Source organism: Coloeus monedula (genome assembly GCF_965178545.1).
Source record: "Coloeus monedula genome assembly, chromosome: 18".
Lineage (NCBI taxonomy): Eukaryota > Metazoa > Chordata > Aves > Passeriformes > Corvidae > Coloeus > Coloeus monedula.
In genome coordinates this window covers 15,275,655-15,295,235 of record NC_138798.1, presented here as the reverse complement: position 1 = coordinate 15,295,235, position 19,581 = coordinate 15,275,655, and the positions used below count along the sequence as shown (strand labels likewise).

The 19,581-nt window shown below is 46.2% G+C and overlaps 1 protein-coding gene across 1 annotated transcript in view; it reads right to left on the bottom strand.

Moving 5' to 3' along the window:
* Positions 1-4,814: 4,814 nt before the first annotated feature.
* LOC309579918 (mediator of RNA polymerase II transcription subunit 13-like) overlaps positions 4,815-19,581 on the bottom strand; it is a 179,601-nt gene continuing 164,834 nt past the window's right edge. The window contains exons 23-31 of the mRNA XM_082293492.1: positions 18,336-18,524; positions 16,699-16,922; positions 16,146-16,288; positions 14,802-14,960; positions 13,404-13,580; positions 11,165-11,319; positions 9,114-9,275; positions 8,699-8,811; positions 4,815-7,665 (exon numbers count right to left, since the gene is read on the bottom strand). Coding sequence (XP_082149618.1) covers positions 7,533-7,665; positions 8,699-8,811; positions 9,114-9,275; positions 11,165-11,319; positions 13,404-13,580; positions 14,802-14,960; positions 16,146-16,288; positions 16,699-16,922; positions 18,336-18,524 — 1,455 coding nt within the window. The 3' untranslated portion in view covers positions 4,815-7,532. The remainder of the gene's footprint in view (positions 7,666-8,698; positions 8,812-9,113; positions 9,276-11,164; positions 11,320-13,403; positions 13,581-14,801; positions 14,961-16,145; positions 16,289-16,698; positions 16,923-18,335; positions 18,525-19,581) is intronic.

Here is a 19,581-nt window from a genome sequence, read left to right as displayed (position 1 = left end):
GTTTGCAAACTAATGCTCTGCCTTCTGCTGTTTGAGAGCCTTAAAATGAACCAGAGCTCCAGCCAGTGAGCCAGTGGCGTGGATTGTTACAGACAGGGAGTAGCAAAGCCAACAGTTTGCCCAAAATCCCACATTAGTTCGGGCAGCTTTAGAGTTTTGATCTTTCCCCTCAGTCCCTTTAGCATGCCTTCTGTACGTGCTTGTTAAATCTGGAGGGGTTCTTCTGATTAACTGCACCGTAAATAACTGCAAAGCCATTGCTCAGGAGGCTGAAGGGGTGGGCAGTAGTTGCACCGAAACCTGGAACAGCAGTTCCATTCCATGAGTGCTGGCCTCAGGCACACTGGGGTTATGCATTAACACTTGGTGCCAGTGCTCCTCACCTGCACAGGCACCCTGGGCTGCCACCAGCAAGTGTCCAAAGAAACAGGGAACAGGGGTGGAGGAGCCTCAGTGTTGCACATGGAACAGAGGTCACCCCAAGTCCCCCTGCCTGATCAGGAATCTGTAGACCACAGCAAAGTGTGCTTCCTGGATGGGCAGGGGACTCATCCAAGTCACCTAAACAGCTTTAGAAAAGCAAAGAGATTCTGGGAAAATGAGTCTGCATCCTCTTGGCTTCTGACTGAAATTGTTCAGGGAGGGAAGATTATGTATTGTGGAAAGGGACGTCACTTGCGTGGGATATTTCTTTTAAATAAAAGCAACATTTCACTAGTGAAAAGGCCCAACATCAAAAAACAAGTCAGCAACAAAAAGTACAAAGAGAAGGGCAAAGATGTGATGATGAGGGGAATCTCCACAGCAAAGGAGGGGCGTCCTCTGTCCCTCTGTTGCCATAGAAGCCACAGGACCCTTGGTGGTGCGAGTTGTTTTCCCCTTGGGCTCCCTGTTCTTTATGGCTAAAGTCACCCTGAGACCAGGCTTGGGCCCGTGCAGGTCCCTTTGCTGTCCCCTGGCCGTCCCTGGATGCTTGGGCAGTGCAGCAGCTTGTGCCATTGCAGCAGAACCCTTCCCCAGCTCCAGAGTAACTGGGGAAAGAAATCCAAGGGCAGTTGCTTATAACTGAAATGTTGCTGAAGCCAGGAGCCCGGAGAGCTGCTCACAGCACCGTTCTTTTAGCACTTCCATGGGCCATTACCCTGCTGGGATTAAGAGTCCCCTGCCCTGCCATGCGCACCCTGCCCCATCACCTGCCTCTCCTGGCCTGCCTTTTCCCCAGGCACTAATGAAATTACCACCGAGACTGATTACAAGTGGGGTGGAGCACTTTGACCAATGAACCCACACCTGCTCGCGTGGTTGACCTTTAATGATCCAGCTCTGTAACTGTGCAGTTTAATTCGGTTTTTTAAAGCGTAGTCTAGGCAGAAGCTGGAGTTTCATTTGCCATCAAAACATGACCCCTGCTGGAGGACCAAGGATGTAACTTCAGTTATTCATGTGGACAACCCCACACAGAGAAAGGCTCAGATGTGATTAATGTGACATGTTACAGCTGTCACTGGCTGCAGGAAATCACAGACAACTAAAAAAATGGTTGGCTTTAAAAGACTTCTTAAAGTATTCACCCAACTGGAAAGGTAAAAATGTTTTTTCTGGTTATTGTTTTTTGGTTGGTTGGTTGTTGTTTTCATTTTTGGGTTTTTTGCATCTGTGGGATTGTGTTTTACAGAATTGCTGGAACCACTGAGCTTTTTCTGCAGTGCTCTCTGTGTGTGTAATCCTTTTTTAATGGGAGTTCTGGATATCAAAGCAGAAAGTTCTCCAAACACTCGCAGTAGCAGCAGTGCATTTGAGGATGTAGTTTGTTCCTAGATTTATACCAGCCTGACATTTTCCCAATGGCAAAATATTTAAATAAAAACAAAGAGAGTGTCAGGTAGGAGTTTTTTAAATGCATGTCTAATTTAGTGTGTAAGGAAAATAAATTCCACTTGTGAAGGCCCTAGGCCTGCCCTGGTTGCCACGTGGGCTGCAGCAGTTCCTTGCTGGCCTGGCTGTGTCTTTTAAAAGGGGCCAGCTGGAGTGAGCATTAGTGCTTGGGGAGCACCTGATGTTGCTGGGTAGATGACAAAGGTCCTGCAGGAGCAGGTACTGCTGAAATGAAACATCTGTCCAGCAGCAAAAGGTGTGTGTGTGTGGTGGGAGAGAATCCACATTCCTGGAATGTGAAGGTAGAGGAGGTGGCTGGGTACCAGGGGTTGGCTAAGAACTGAAAAAAGAGCTTTGGGGATGGAGAGGGTGCCGACAGCAGAGGCTGCTGTAGTGTCCTCAGAGCCAGGTGAGAGTGGCAGTCGAATTGGACCAGACCCTGTGGAGCAACCAGAGGGAGCCAGTGAATTCCAGCAGATGTTCCTATAGAAAGAGTCCTCAGCAGTGCCATGTCCTGCTGGTTTGCTGCAAGGGGGCCCTTGTGCTAAGCTGGTTTCTCACCGTGATTCTGAAAGGTTTCAGGAAGTAGCCCTTACAGGGAAAAGCTGGCGTTGATCAGCTAAAGGAGCACGTGCTGTCTGGTTTTGCCTTGTGTCAGCTGTACTGGATATGCCTGTCCATGGCTGCAGTGGCGACAGGGCCTGGTGTGGCAGCAGAGCAGCAGCTGCTCGTACAGAATGGCTCAGCCTGGAGCCTGCCCTGCCTGGAGCAGAGCTCCTGTAAGACCCCAGCACTGACAGCTCAGGGCAGCCTGAATTCCCAGCTGGCCTCACACAAAACTGGGGCCATCTTCTTCCTGGTCTCTGCAGAGTATTTCAGGTTTCAGCCAGCCCTGAGGTTTCTGTATCCCGTGGGATGCGCTGTGGGATTGCTCCTTTGACACCTGGTAGGGAAGCAGCCAGTGAAGCACAAACCAGAGGCTGCCCACAGAAACGTTTGTTCAAGGGTTAAGCTCAGTGTCAAAATAGGGAAGTGGAAGCTGCATAATTTTATAAATCCTGCTTTGTTTTCAAAGACCAGAGACTTCCTGTTTGGGGATCCAGGGCTGTTTCCATTTCCACTGTAAATAGTGAGAGACTGCCCATAAACCTCATGTTTACTTCACAATTTGTGATGGTTTCTGCATCTGCTGAAACAGCTTTCAGGTGGCCATGACATTCAAAAATAGAGATGGCAGTTGGGAAAGGAAAAGTAGTTTAATATCAGCCTAATCTTTAAAAGCATTTTCTTTATTGAAGAGCTGAGTCCATCACCACAGTGCTGTACACATTTGTTGTAGATATTCAATTACTGTTACAAATCAACTGAGATTTCAATGTTGTCATTCAGTTCTTCCTTACAGTCCTCATGGAATGGAATATTTAATTGGTAGGTTTTGTCTGTGAAGCCAATGAATTAGCCACAAAGTAATCTTCATGCAACAAATACTGCTCTGCAGTAATTCCAGCTACTTCCAGCTCTCACAGGGGAAGACCAAAGTGTAACTGTTCAGTACAAACGCAGACAGGGTGATCGAACAGTGTCATTTAGTACCATTATTTACAGTGAACTACAGTACAGGGAACTAAAAGATACAAGCTTGAAAGTTTTGAAAAAAGGTAAAATCTTTGGGACTATTTTTGTAACTATCTAAATTCAGAAGTAAGATGCACCAAAATTCAAAGTGGACCAGAATTAACAACTGCTGAGGAAATCCCAAATGGCCGTTAAAGAGCCATGGATAGGAGTGGCAGTTCCTCCACCCAGTCACTGGATGCTCATATGGGCTCCAGCTGTCATGGAAGAGGAGTTCTTTTAGGATTCTTTGTAAGGGACTAAGCCACAAACATCAGTTGTGAAACATTTGGGGTCTGCAGAAACTCCCCCATCCCCTTTTGCCAGCTAGCACTGCTGTAACAGGGGCTGTCCCTGCATCCCAGCATGGCACAGCTGGCTCCAACCAACCCCCAAAACATCCCAGCATGGCACAGCTGGCTCCAACCAACCCCCACATCCCAGCATGGCACAGCTGGCTCCAACCAACCCCCACACATCCCAGCATGGCACAGCTGGCTCCAACAACCCTCACACATCCCAGGATGGCACAGCTGGCTCCAACAACCCTCACACACTGAGTTGGCCACAGCTGGCTCCAACCCCCACATCCCAGGATGACACAGCTGGCTCCAACCCACACACACATCGTGGCATGGCACAGCTGGTTCCAACCCCCACATCCTGGCATGGCACAGCTGTCCATTTAGTGTCATTTTGGCAGGTCTGTATTTGGGAATGACTCTGCTAAACCCAGAGTGTCTCGCTCTGAAGAGACCTGCGGTCCAACAGTCCAACCCAGCCCTGCCCACAGCACCTACAATTAGCACAGAATTCACAATTAGCACAGAATCCCAGGGGATCCTGAGCTGGGAGGGACGCCCAAGGATCATGGGAGTCCAGCTCCTGCAGACGTGGGGTTTGCAGCTCCTCTGGGAAGCCTGAGGCCACGGCTCTGCTCCCTCACCCAGGGCTGTCCTGCGCGGCCCTGGCCCTGTGCAGGGACAGGGGCCCGGCCTGACCTGCCCCTGCCAGCTCCTGTTGGACACTCACCTGCTGCAGCTGGAGAACTTCATCCACCACTGCTGGAGCCCCTGCGTTTGGAGCTGCCCTTGGAAAGCAGCCACTGCTCCCGTGGCACTGCATTATCCCAGGCTGCTCCTACCCACCCCTCTGGCAGGACTTTCCATCCGTGGCATCAGCGACACCCAATTTCCCCTCACAACAGCCATGTTGAAACGTTTATTTTCAGCTCCTCTCACATCCCTGGATCTGCACCTTGCAGTTCCTTCCCTGGGAATGCCAAAAACTCAGACTTCAATACAAGAATAAAACTCCACTAACAGTTTCAGTAATTCAATAATTTATTCATCTAAAAAAGTGTGTAAAAGTATATAGCTCTCATCCACAAGGTATATATGAATGACATTTAAAATGGAGGTCTTTTATTATTATTGTTTCTTTTTATCAAAGTCTTTTTTTAGTGTATTGTACCAGCGATATACTGTAGATTTAAAATGAACTTCACATTTTTTTTGTTTTCTTTCAAATTGTCGGCTATATATAAAAGAAGCTCACTGCAAAATGCTCAGAGAAAAAAAAAAAAAAGAAAACAAAAAGAAATTCAGAACTCCCCAGAAATGTACAGCTTTTACATTTAAAAAAGGTTCTGAAATATACATACAAGCATGCTGGACATTCCCCACCCTCCTGCTCCCTTTAGCTCAAACAACTGTAATAATAATTCTGATTTAGGCATGATTTTCCGAAGTTAGAAATAAAAAAAAAAAATAAAATAACTTTCTTCACTCTGTAGGAAAGCCAGGGCTTGTACATTTCAGATTAATTCAGTAAAAAACTCACAAGTAAAATAATGCATATTTAAGGGAAATATTATACAGAACTTTTCACACTGAAGTACATAAGATTTTTCTTTAAAATCTATTGCCATTCATTTATTTTGCACAAAAACGTATAAATATGTCACCAGCTTCTCTTAACTTAAAAAAATTAAATAAAAGACACCAGATGAAAACTACTCCTTGCTGCCCTTTTTTAATTTCTAATTTTTGCTTAGAACCAGGTTTGTGGGGAAGAAACGCCCCTGGATAAAAACGGCCCATTTAAAAACAATAAGCAAAATAATAATCCAAAGTTCAGATGAATCCTGGGAACAAATAAGCCCCAAATGGTAAAAGATTACAAATGTCTACTTTACATTTTTTTCCTCCCCAAGTTAAATTTTTTTATACAAGTTTACAATCTTCATCTTTTTATGCTCTTCAAAAGGCCTTGAGAATTTTCTTTTCTGATTAAGAAAAAATAGTACTGCAATATTTTTAAAGTCAATTTTACACTGTACACATTAGATACAAATGGTTTGATATCAGATTTTTTTTAACCTATACATTGCAAAGAGGACACCCACACGGAGGGGTGGAGCAAGGAAGGAAATAATCCATTTACAGGTTCCTCCCCTGCCTTCACCTTTTCATTACACAAGCAATTCTTTTTTTTTTTCTTTTATTATTTTATATAATTTGTTTTAAATGTTACATTATCTCAAGAAAAATACTTTTTAAAATCATAGAATTTTATTTTTTTTAACCAGAACATGAAAGTCTTTTGGAAGAACTCTAAACTTGGTAGTTTTTCTCCACAGCCAGGGGAGGGGTCACCCAGCCTGATCCAAGTGCCCGACCCCGGCCCCCTCCTGCTGCCCAGTGCACCCCCAGAAATGAGGGAATGGGGCTGGAATAGGAACCCCTTGGAGCCTGGAATGAAGGAGTCATAAAAATACTTCAATTAGCCATTAACCTTCCCAATGGCGATCATTTCACTAAACAAAGTAACTTTGCCACCACAGTGGTGTAACTTCAAGTACTAATTTAATGATATAATTTTTAAAAATTATTTCTTTGAAATAATATTCCTATAGTCAGAAAAAATACACCAGATTTGTGACTGATTTAGTGTAAACAAAAACCATATTTTTGGATATGTACATGGACGAGTCTGCCCAGAATTAAAGGGCGACTTGGCTTTCAGTAAATACTTTTCTAGCGTCACTAAATTTACTGGAAATATATTTCAATCATAGCTCTACAATAGATTAATTTACCACTTTCCACTTGCCCTGACATTGGGCTTTAAAGTATTTTTCCTCCCTATCTCCCTCTCACTCTTCTGCCTTAGGTAGTGTTATCCTTCATTAAACTTTGGCCATTCCTTGCTTGAACCAGGCTAAACGCAGGGGAGAATTCCTTAAAATACAAGATCCTTACCAGAACACGCTTCCCTTCCCAGCCTTTGATTGTTAGGAGCTTCACTTTTGATTTCCAGGTCAGAAGAGTGAGAGGTCTGTAGATAAATAACCCTACAGTGGAACGGAGCTGGATTTTTAAGGTATTTGTACTGTTCCCAGTCCTTTATAATTTAATCCCTCCCCTCCCCAAACCTAAAAATAAATAAAGTATCTCCAGACCATTCATATCTACATGGACAGGTAACAAATGCATGCATTCATCCCAATCCACTCTGACAGGAACTCCAGCTAGACAGAAAACTCCAATATTTATACGAGACTACGACTGTGGTTTTGTGTTTGTGGTTTTTTCCTCCTGCAAAGTCCCGGCTTATGACGATCAAACAACGAAACACCTGAACTGGTCACTACAAGGTGGTTTTTACTCGCAGGGCTGACACTGCTCGCAGGTCTTTATTAGTTCCTAATGCAAAAAGATCCTGTAGTCTTCCTTAAAAAAATAAAATATTAAAAAAAATAATCACACTGACCAGTAGTTACTGAGCCACCAAACTAACACTGGCTTGAGGTTACTCTGTGTTCACTGTTCTTGGATGTTCCCAGATTTTGGATTGAAGCTGCCAGAGATGTTAATGGGTAGTTTAGTTTTGAACTCTGCAGAATTCACATGTGCTTTTGGAGGAACAGAAGCACAGCACAGGACTGGTCTGAAGAGAAGCAAACTGAGCTCTTGGCAGGTCGTGGCACGTTCCTGGGCGGAGGGGAGAAGCAGCCAGAAGAACAAGTGCTTGTGTGTGTCCTACAGGATGTTCATGATGGCGTTGTAGAGCTGGGTGAGCACCACGAAGTGCACGGGCAGGCAGGAGCTGCGGTCCTGCGTGGCCGGGTTACACGTGAGCCAGGACAGGGCGTTGTACTGCTCCAGCACAAACCTGCACAGCAAGGGAAAGACATCACAGCCTGCCTTGGGGGCTTTGTTAATGGCATCTCCTGCAGGCACACCCTGACAGGGCTGCCAGTGTGCTGGCAAAGTAGGAACCTCACTAAAAGCAGGAGGGTTTACGTTTGCTATGTCTGAGCTATTTGCATGAAGGCCCTCCCCAGCACACAGATCCTGGACTCTCAGTGGTCAGATGCCACTGCCGTCACAGCCTTGGGGATTGAACACCTCCACCTCCACTTTGTACCAGTATTTGCTCACCCTGTTCCTGTGGTCCTGTATCTAAATGCAATTTCTCATCTTGTAACTTGTGTCTGTTGCATCACATCCTTTCCCTGTCCACTGCATCCTCCTTTTACTCAATACCTGGGACACTGTGAGAGCTCAGTCCTCCAAGAGGACACAAATTGAGATCTAGAACAATACACCCCAGCTTCCTTAGATTAGACATTGCTGTTCCCTGCTGCTGTTTGTTTGTTCAGTGGGGTGCCCCACACTGTGTGTTCTCATCACACACACCTGTGTTCAGTCCCACAGGTGGGATGGAGGCAAACAGGCCTCCCGTCATCCTGAACAACACAACGCACACCCTGCATGCATTCAGGAACAGTGGCTCCTTTATATCCCAATCCTAGCACAGTGGTATCAGGAAATGCTTTTATGTCTTCCAAATCCATTTGGTTTGGTGAGTAAAGATAATGAGTGGCACAGCCCAGATTAGATCCCAGGGGAACAGAACAGTCTGGAGGGGGCAAACCAAGGTGTGTCCCCCTGGCAAGGCTGAGCTGTTCTGAGTTTCCTCGGCATCATTGTGCACAGCAGTGGGAAACCACAGAATTCCCCCTCACAGCCCTGCTCTGGCAGCTGGAGGAGGAGATGCCCTGAGACACACGTAGGGCACAGCAGGGCTAGAAACTGCTGATGAAACAGGTAAATAATTGTGACAGGTGAGAAAGGTTCCTCTGAAACCTCTGAACTCAGTCCCAAAACATTTAGGGCAGAAATGAAAACCTCAAAGGTGTTACCTCAAGACATCTGATGTAGTTTTAGAGTCGAGGGGGTGCGGAACTCGCTGAGAATTTCTGGCAGGTAGAAGCTCGTCTGTCTGCGCTACAGAGATGTGGTGATGGAGAGAGGCCTGTGCAGAGGGAAAGAGCAAAAATTAACTCCTCATACAGCAGGTACTGCTAAAGATTCCCAAGAAACAGATCCATGCTCAATCACCTCAGGACAACGTGGGAAGTTGGCAATTCTGTGTTGAACCCACCATGACCACGTGTATTTCCAAATTAATGGTTATATTTTTTAATAAACCAACTGGAGCTCGCAGTTCTGGAGTGGGAGGTCTCAGGGCCACTGACAGCACAGACCCCACCTGCAGCTCTTACAGGCATGGAAATAGCGATGGATAGCGAGTGCTCCGTGCGGAGCATGACAGACCTTCAGGAAGAGGGGACACTGGTTCTGGGCCTGAGGACAGGAGGACCAGAACCACTGCGGGAGGTTCTCCGCTTTGGCAGTCGACACGAAGTATCCCAGAGCCAGCGGCTGCTGCTTCAGCTCTTCGGGGGCTTCCCTGGACAGGAGACGTTCGCCTTGGCTCTGCAGAGAGGGAAAAGGCAGCTCTGAGGGTTTGTGTCAATACAGCCCACTCCTGGAATGGTGACTTTGTTTGCTAATTACTGTCCTGTGACAAATGAGCCCTCCCCTTTAGTCAGTCAGGAATCTTAGTCAAAGTTATCCAGGCCCTGCCTTTTTCCCCTGTAGTGGGGTTCTCCAGGCTTATGTTTCAGAAGCACTGTAGATTCCCAAACAGCTGGGAGAGCAGTTCACTTCATCCATAAATGTCAATAGGTTAAAAAAAAAAAGGGAAAGGATTCCACTGCACAGAAAGCAGCTCAATTACAGCTCCCTCCCTGCCAATCCCTTCCAGTGGGTCTGGACAGGAATCCAAGGCAGGGAACAAGCCTGGAGCAGAAAGCACTGGGAGCCTGGCACACGGGGCCGGTGCCCAGCCATCAATTATTGCCCTGACCCCGGGCCCACGGGGGGATGATCACACACTGCTACTCTGCTAAAGCCAAACATTACACTGCAATTACCAGGCCTGGCTTAATGGTTAATCGGAATTACTCAGGTTCAGCTGGAAGGGGCTTGGCCCGGGCTCCAGGCTAAGGCCATGAACCTCCCAGGGCTGCTCCCAATGGATGCAGATCCAGTGAGAGCAAGCTCTGCAGAGAAGTGGGACAGAACAGGGATTGCTGAGTGAACTGGGGAGAGAGCGAGGAGCTGTGATTTATGGCTGCAGGGCTTGGCAGCAGAATTTAGAAGTTTTCATTTGCCCACACACCAGTTTGGAGTAACTGGGACAGCAACGTGCTGTTATCAAGCCTTTGATGGGAGAGTTGCACAATCCACACAAGGTGGTTGTGGACTGAGCAAAATGCAGGATTAGCATGTCTGTGGCTGAGGCAGGAGGCATTTCTCCCTCACTGACTTTATTAAAGCTGCCACTGAGGCATTTTGGCAGAGGTTGCAAGGAAAACACAGGCAGGACTTTCTCCTTCCAGGGGTGAAAGTAGCACCATTTAATCAGTCATGTTCAGGAGTGAGAATTCTGGTCTTGAGACATCTCGGTGACGTGTCAAAAATGATATAAAAGTTACCTTGTTTCTCTCATAAAATACCATATCATTTAGTAAAGAAGTAATATGCTACTGCTTTAAACTTACTACTTTTAGAACAAAACTTCACAGGAAATTATGAAGCATAAAACTTCTACCTAATTGTGATGGAAACCATTTTAAGAGAACAGCTCGGTCTTACGTGATTAAATGTAGGAGTGGAAGAGTTCCATCAAACCTGATCCAAGCTATGCCAATTCAAAAAAATAACTTGAATTACCAAAAATAATTTGCATTTTAAGTAATCACTGATGTTGGAACTGGCTTTATAAAAGCCACTTCAAACAAAAATAACTCCCAAATGCTGTGTGCTCTGGGCTAAATATTCCTAAGAAAAAACAACATTTGCATAACCATCCAGCACCTGCAGAGTTTCCACGGGCAGGGTTTCATCACTGGGAGAATTCTCTCCCTCTTGCCTCCCCTGAAATCCACAGGAACAGGGCTGTCACAGCTTCCTTTCTCTCAAAGACTTGTCACTTTGTGCCAGGGACATTCCGTAGGATTTTCCAGGAAAGAATGGATGAGTACAGATTAAATCTACGCAGGGTCATCAGCTATGATAAAGCTGCTCTCTCCTCCTCTCTCCCCCTCAATTATCTACCAACAATTAACTTGGAGGGTGCAAACAGTGCAGAGACACCTTCTCCAGCAGTATTTAACCTTCAATTTTAACCTAAGTTTTGCTTGATTTTGACCTAATTATATGTAAGAATCTACAGGAAAAAAAAGATTTTGTTGGAGGATTTGGGTCTTTCTTTGTATTTTATTTTAAGCAGTGTGTGCCCTATGGTGCTCCAGCCTTACCCTACTGTGATGGTAGTGAGATCCCACTCCAGTGCCAGATGGTGATCCAGGGGAAGGAACTGGGGAGGAATTTGGTGAAGAGTGAAGATTCCCTGTTATCAAAATTCTAATGTCATTGTCCATGTCATCTGGGAATGGGAGGTCAAACATGTCATCTGAAAAGGAAAAGAAAGGAAAATCATTTCCAACGTGCTCTACTCTTTTCTCCAAGAAATTTTTGTAATTTATTACCATTCCCTTTAATTTATTATCATTCCCTTTTCTCTTTTACATACTCCTAAGATAGATAAAAGCAGAGATAAACACTTTACCATTTAATCCCCCTTAGAACCTTTGACTTGAAAGGGAGAGTTGGCAGGCAACTCTTGGGATAATGAATTTTAGCAGCGGCCACAGAGTGAACAGAATTCCCGTTGTAGCAGCTCCATAAAATCCAGACTGAACTTTGTAACAGAACAACTGACACCTCTGTGCTGTTGGTCACAGAGACCCCTGACAAAACACTTGGAATTATCACACCCAGCTCCACGTGCTGCTGCCACAGGTGCTGCTCCTCAGGCTCCCAGAGCTGCACACCAGCTCCAAACTCTGGGAACAGCCCTGGCACTCCAAGGAAACTGCCCCCAGAATCTGTGAGAGCAGCAAGGCCCCTCTCACAGCCAGGGACTCGGGATCCTTTCAAACACTGCACCAGGATCCCCAACAATGGAGCTTTCACGTCCCACTTTCACCTCAGGAGTTCCACACAGCTCGTTAGTATAATTGGCTGTATTAATTTGGTTTATGTTAATATGCGGGGAGGGCTAAAGATACTGGCAAGATGTGTTTGTCTTGTGGATTCCACTACTCATCATCTGCACACAGGTTACAATACCCTGAGTAAGTTATGGGAGGGAAGGATGAGGCACCATCAACACAGAGCCAAAAATTACAACATCACAATATGGTTTAGAGGGGTTTTTCTTACCCAGATTTCTCAGCAGGCGAAGAAATCCAAGCGTATAATGACATTTCAAGTACATTTTAGTGGGCAGACAGGGATGGTGGGAGCTGTCTGAACTGCATTAATTAGAATTGCAACCAAATTTATACTAAAACACAAAGCCCTAAATAGAAATCATACATCCTACATGTAATAAATAACAATTTCTCTTGAAAAAGAGGAATTTACTCTGTGTAACATGGAAAAGGATGTGTGTCCTGAACTAATTTCACCTGAAGGCCCAGTATTGAAACAGGCAGGTGCTTGTTTTCCTTCATCTCCCAAAGAGAACCTCTGGACTGCCGGAGCAGTGATTTAACTGAAGTTTATTAACTTGTGTCCTACAGCCTCAGTAAACAAACCACAGCTAATGTCATGCTCTGCTTGGCCCCCAGAGCAGAAATGAGCTGCCTAATGGCAGAGGAAGCAGCTTAATCATTAAGTAGAGCAGAGCTAAGAAAATTAAATTTAACACCATTTTGGAAAAGGCCATTCTTGTACCTGACTCTAATTAACATCTGCAGCACCAACGGGCAGGTTAATGCAGGTTAATGTTTGTCGTGCTCGGGAGGCATCCCGGGGCCTCCTGGGACAAGGATTGAGAGGGGCAACCTCCCTTCAGAGGCCCTGGGACATTCCAGGAGGGACAGATCAAAGCCTTCAAAGCAGTGGCCTGCCTTCCTCTCTAGCCCAACTGCCCTCCTCATTAACACAGCCACTGTACGTGTTTGTAGTCACTCTTGGTTTAAATTGCTCTGCACTCATTTAAAGGAGTTGGGACAACGCAGGAAAATGCTTATTTGATATAAAGCATGAACCAGAGTCTTGCTGACTCAAGCTGCAGGTTCAGTGTAAAAGCACTCTGGGGGCATCAGGAAGTCTCGGGTTGGGATATTTCCCCTATTCTGCAAGTGCCTCCTTCCTGTCAGCTCTGCACACAACAGGGCACGATGTGAAGCACGACTGGAACACGCAGGCTGGCCTGACCAAGCCACAACAGCACAGAACACGTTCTGGCCTGTGCCACTCGCTCCACTGGCTGCTCCACGTCCCTTTGGGAACAAACTGGTGTGACTCTGAAAACGCTCGGGGAAAGCACAGAGCCTGTATGCCCCTGGAGCTGAAGCCCTGCGTGCTTCCCTTGCTGGGGTGCTGTGGGGTCCGCGCAGAACCCTGGCCCCCTCAGGGGTTTATTCCCACCCAGCTCAGCTCTGCTGATGCCCTGGAAAGGCGCTGAGGGATGTCCCTCTCACTCACCGTTGGTGGGGCTGAAGCCATCCTCGTTGGGGTAATTTGCAGGTGCCACCTGGATGGTGGCAGAGGTGGGGAACACCAGGATGTGTGTGCAGGAGGCGTCCTGGGGGGTGTTGAGCTGGGACGACTGCAGGTTCAGCGCCGTGCTGCGCCCGAACACCGAGCCCATGGTCACCGCGTCTGGGGACGGAGACAAGGGCACTGCATCACCTCCCAAACACGTGCTCTGTGTCCAGGCACACCTCTGCCCACCCCACCTGCTCTGCAAACTCACAGACACGGCTGAAGGGCCTTATCTTCAAAAGATTAAATTGCTGCAAGAGCTTGACAACAAGATCAAGACCAGCCCCACCTCTCCTGTCATTCTTCTGCCCCTTAATCAAATATTTACTTGTTAAATGAGGGAGTTAAATTGGTTTTTCACACAAATCTCTGTAGAATTATGAAATAAACCCCACTTTGGTTAATATGAACACAAACATAAAAATAAAGCCACGGAACAATAAAGCTTCTCCTCCTCCTCCTCTATTCTCAATTAACCACCAACAATTAACTTGGAGGGTGCCAACAGTCAATGCAGAGACACCTTCTTCTGCAGTATTTAACCCACACCTTCAATTTTAACCTAATTTTTGCTAGCTGTTGACCTAATTTCATGTCAGGATCTAAAGGAAAAAAAGATTCTGTTGAAGGATTTGGGTCTTTCTTTGTGTTTTACTGTGATATGAAAAAAGCCTAATTTGCCATCTGTTTTCTCACATTACAAAAATCTCTGCTTTGAAAATATTCAACATGGTAAGTAATTTTCAAGCTCAATTAATTCTGCTCCATGTATTAGTCTTTTCTTTCTAAACTTAAAAAACCCCAGTGTGGTTTGTAAGAATATGTTAAGGATGTGTCAACGCATACGTTAAAAAGTACTTACTTAGGTAAGACAGCAAGGGGCTCAACAGTTAATTTTATTTCAACTTAAGCCCATGGACTGCTGCTTGTAAGTGAACTCTCTAAATAACTTCAGCATGTGAGAAGGCAAGAGGGCTTACTCTTATTCCCATTTCCACAGGCTCCTACTCATTCCCACTGCAGCCTCCTCTGTGCACGAGGGTGTCCGTGACACCACTTCCAACCCATGGGAACTGGGCTGCCGGAGCCCACGGCCTCCCCAAGGAACACATCAGCACTTTGGCAGTGGCCCACAGTCACCTTCCCTCACGAGCCTGCTCTCCCCATGTAGCATCTCTCCATGGTATTTCAGGGAATTCTGCTGGCTCAACCTATTCTCTGCCACACGCAGCCATGCTAGTCAAGGTCTTCACAGAAATCCCAAAATTATTGTGCCTAAGTGTGAAATGTGATAGAAGAAGAGTTCCACTGGCATTGCCATAGTTGGCTAAAACATACCTGGCATCACCACGAAGGATCCCTGTGGCTCCATGGCAACGAGGCAGGCACTGAGGATGGAGGGGGAATCTGCTGCGGAGATGCCGCACATGCGGCAAACCTCCTTGAGCTGTTTGCTGATTGTCTGCAGGGAGCACTCCCCGAGCAGGATACTCCAGTCTGCAAGGGAAAAGCACCGTGGGAGGACAGAGCTGATGCAGAGCTGGCAGAGCCAGCACTCGCCTGGAAACAGCAAAACATTCCCAACACTTGGCATTTTCCTAATCCCAAACTCTCCAGGACTGACTCCTGTGCACATGAGGGGTCTGGCCCTGCAAACTGGGTGCTCGAGGAGCTCCTGGGGAATGTTTTATTCCATGACAGTCTGTTGGCTTTCCTTTGTTCATTTTTTTCCAAGACCTTTTTGTTTATTTAGTGATGTTTAAGCTTAGGAATCACAACTGAATCCTGTCTCTGTCCCCGTGTGAGGCTAACTTTGCCCAGAACTTTTTCTAACACATGACAAGGCCCCTGAGTTCCCTTGGAAGGGCACTGCAAATCCTGCACAACACGAGGGAGTAACATCAGACCCAGGGCACAAACAAGGAAAGGGTTTACGGAAACCAGTACAGGAATTTAGTGCCAGGGTAGGCCTGCAGCCAGGTCTCCTGTAATCCATGCTATCATGGCCCAGGAAATTCCAGTTTGGAGGATCCTGGTAATTTCTCTGTCAGGTACCTTACACTCAGATCCACTTGGTCAAGTGGGCATCAGTGTCAAGACAATGACAGGGACAAAGGGAGCGAAAGGGCTTCAGCAGCTCTGGTGTAGATTATAAACTCCTAAGGAGACCTGCCTGGGAAGCCTGGATATCTGCTCCCCATCCATGTTTGCCCTCACTAAACTCTGTCAAAATAAACAACAGCCTATCCTGTGTGACAGAATTTGGCACATCTTGTTTACCTTTTGTAAGGTCATGGTTCTAGGAAGCAAAGACAGAACTTGGGAAGGTTAAGCCAAATTCACCCCATCTAATATCACTTGCAGAGTGCGCCCTCAGCAAGTCTGCAGGTGATGCAAAACTGTGAGGAATGGCTGAGTCCCCATCCCTGGAAGGGTTCAAAAGCTGTGTGGATGTGGCACTTGGGGACATGGATCAGTGGTGGCCTCGGCAGTGCGGGGGTACAGTTGGACTTGATGAGCTCAGAGGGCTTTTCCAACCTAAACAATTCTGTGGTTCTGTGATTATCACACTCAAGTTTTTAGTTTGGAAGGTTTGTGATCAGTTCTGAGCCATCCTGCCTTGCCCTCTGGGTCCCTGTCCTCACTCCACACCCGGGAGTGGCAGCCCTGACAACTGCACACCTTTCAGCTCCCCGTGGCCCAGGCGGCCCAGGCGCCCGATGACGACTCTCCAGGGCAGGGATGTCATCTGGACAATGCCGATGCACCATTCCCAGAGCTTCTGCAGCCCGATCTTCCGGGCAGACAGCTTGCTCCTCCTTGACCTGCAGGGGAAGGAATTAAAAACAAGAGAGAGAGGAGAATCAAGGACAATATTCAGATTTCTGTTCTCCCTAATAATGCCACTGCTTACCCTCTACAGGAGTTCTGGACAGGCCCTAACTTACCTTTTACTACTACTAACAAGAAAATCTGTGTGTCTGCTTTCAATACTGCAGTGCCATCAAACTGCTGAGCAACACACCAGGTGTTCTTCAAGGTAGGATTTGTAAGCAAAACAGTTGTAACACAAATGTAACTCAGTCACTTTTCCCTGAGCAGGTATGGAATTCTAGAAGTGCCAACTGAAATGTTCTCACTGTAACACCAGCATGATCTCCTGAGCAGGGAAGGGGAGGGATGTGCAAGGAGCTGGTGACACAGAGCCATGGGAGAAGCCCAGGGCAGTGAGTACCTGGTGGGCAGGTCGATGTTGACAATGCAGGTCTCCAGCAGCTCCCCATGCAGGTCGGTGCAGGACGCCAGGAGCCAGCGCTGGTCGTGGGACAGGCAGTACCCAACAAAGAGCACGTTGTATTTCTGACTGGCCTCTCCAAATGTCTCTCCCAGCTCTGTCTGCTTGTCTTTGATGGGGGCCAGGATGAAAGGAGGTGAGTACAGCTGGATTGGGCTGGGCCTCTGCAACAGAGTCAGCACAATCATCAGCAGATAGATCAGAAACTACTGAACACAAGGAACACACACACTGGCAGTGACTACAGAGATAGGCGAGCTTGAAACAGTGAGTAAATTCAAAGCATTCCTAGTCAGGAGGGAGACTGGGAAAAGGGGGTTATAGACAATTCACTGCTGCCAGTTAAAGCTGATGCACTTCAAACCTTATCTAAGGATTTCTTTTTATGTACAGGTAACCCAGGGCATGAAAGCAGCATTTGGACCAGTCTCTGACATAGGCAGGAGTTAAAACCCCCTCAGCTGTCAGATCCTCCTGTCCCTTTACCATCTTCAAGTCCTCGGCTGGATTTGCTCCAGTGCATCTGAGTTTCTTGTTCTGAGGAGACCAGAAGGGAGGAGGACAAGCTCCCTGGCTGTGCTGCTGGCACCTTCCCAAGGCAGCCCAACTGCTGCTCCTTGGGAGCATCCATCGTGTCCAACAGGACCTCTGGATCAGCTTCTGCAAAGCTGCTTCCCACATGGGCACCCCAAACCCATCTTTGCCTTGGAACTCCTCTCTGGAGAACAAACAGGAGGGGCTTCACCAGACATGTACCATAACTAAAAAATGGTCAGGGTATTTTCTTAATTCTTCAGCAAAGTTTGGGAGTCTGCAGTGCAGACTGAGAGCAAACGTGTGTAAAATGCAATAAACAGAAATTAATTAAATGCAAGAGGGAAATGCCAATAGGTTTGCATTATGGTGGATTTTGCAAGTAGGTTTTTAAACCCTCCCAAGCAGCTCTTTATGCCAAGGTTAAGTGTTTAAATGTTTCATTGGTCCATTAGATCTAAATAAAATACTCATTGTTATCTTCCAAAAAATGCAAAACATTAATAGAAAGTAGAATGGATTATTCTTCCTTTGAAATCCCTGAAATTCCAGCATCAGGGCTTTAATATTTACAGTTTAAAACAGATAAAAGATAGGCCCGTTGAAGAGGGGGATTTCTCCATTACCTCAGGGAATTAATAAAACATCTGCAATTAGGCAGAGGAACTTATTTCATATATATGCATATATATGTGAATAGAAATAAAGGTTGGATTTAAACTCTGGTTGGAGCACTATAGACTGAAACCACAAAATGACTCAGAATCCCAAGTAACGATGTTCATTTTCTCTTCTTTCACACTGATCTTTAACCTTCATGACTCAAAACCAGAAGCTTAAAATGTTTTGAAAGCAAGTTAAGTTGATGTTTTTCTTACTATTTTCTATTCTGTATTAGCTTGCCTTTTCCCTTTATCTCATAGTCTTCTATACCTTGAAAAAAATCCCCCAACAAGTATTTTCTCTACTCTTTCTCTTTGATATTTGAGGAAAATGGCTAGAGTTTATTAACAGACTTTGATTTTCTTGCCACCAATACCAACCTCAGGATTTTTGAGGGTCATCTCAATGCTGGCAGCTGGCCCAAAGCCTGTGAGGGACTTGATGTGGATCTGTGTAGGCAGGGGCCTCCTGCACTGGCAGTACACGGAGAACGCCAGAGACTTCAAGTGCTGAATGTAGAAAACCTGTTCATCCTTCATTGTCTGCAGCATGTACTGGCAAGGCACAATCTGTGGAATTCAGACACACAATAGAACAGGGCTGAGAGGCTTCCAGGAGCTCTCATTAATATCCCACCAGACCCACACACTCATTAGGCACTGAACACCCAATACACTCTGGGATGCTCCACGATTTGCATTAGATCTCCCTTGGCAGGAGTGGCTGCAGCAGCCAGGGACTGCATTCCCAGGGACAAAACTGCTTCCATCACAATGAGAGTGAATTTTAATCCATAAAACCCAAACACCTGTATTCAAACACCCTGAATTTTTTAGAACTGTTTTTCTGACCAACATCTTTGCTTGCAGGTGCCTGAACCACACCATCCCTGAATGTTGTGTTCAGGCAGGTTTGGCTCCGTGGCTCACGGTCAGGGTTGGGAATTGTTTGCTGTCCTTGTGGGAATTGGCACTGTGGTACCATCCTTAGCAAGGGGTGTAGAGGGCACAGTTAAGGTTCTGTTGCAATGACGTGTGTGGTTGTTTCCCCTTTTCAGTTCAGTACCCACTGGAAGCTCAGCAGCCTCAGCTGCTGCTCAGTTTTATTTGTTTCAAAAAGTCATGGGAAGCAGCCCACAAGAATTCACAGGTTCAACCAGCAAGAACCAGAGCTACAGGGAGATTTGCCTGTGAGATGAGTTTGGGGGTTAAGACCCAACTGCACAACAAGAGCGGGAAGGAGAAATGGCACAACACTCCTTCAGAAGGAAACATAGCATGACAAAAACCTGGTTTTCAGATCAAATCCATTTTAAAATTAGAATGAAATCCCTGTAACCTCACTGTTTTTATCTACTGGTTTTATTGCAACAAGTCCCACATGTGGCTGTGGAGGTGTCTTTCCTTTTACAGTGAGGTCTTTGGAGCAGAAACTGTCAATACAAAACATTTATACTGTAGCCTACACTACAAGACCCAAACAGATTCTTTCGACAAATATTTTCAGTAGTAATAAAACTTAAGTGTCACAAAACTTTTACTACTTTATGGCTCTTGCTTGAACCATCAGAACTTTGGCAGCGCATTCTGCTTACTAAACATGCCTGTGTGTTTTTAAAAGCCAGCT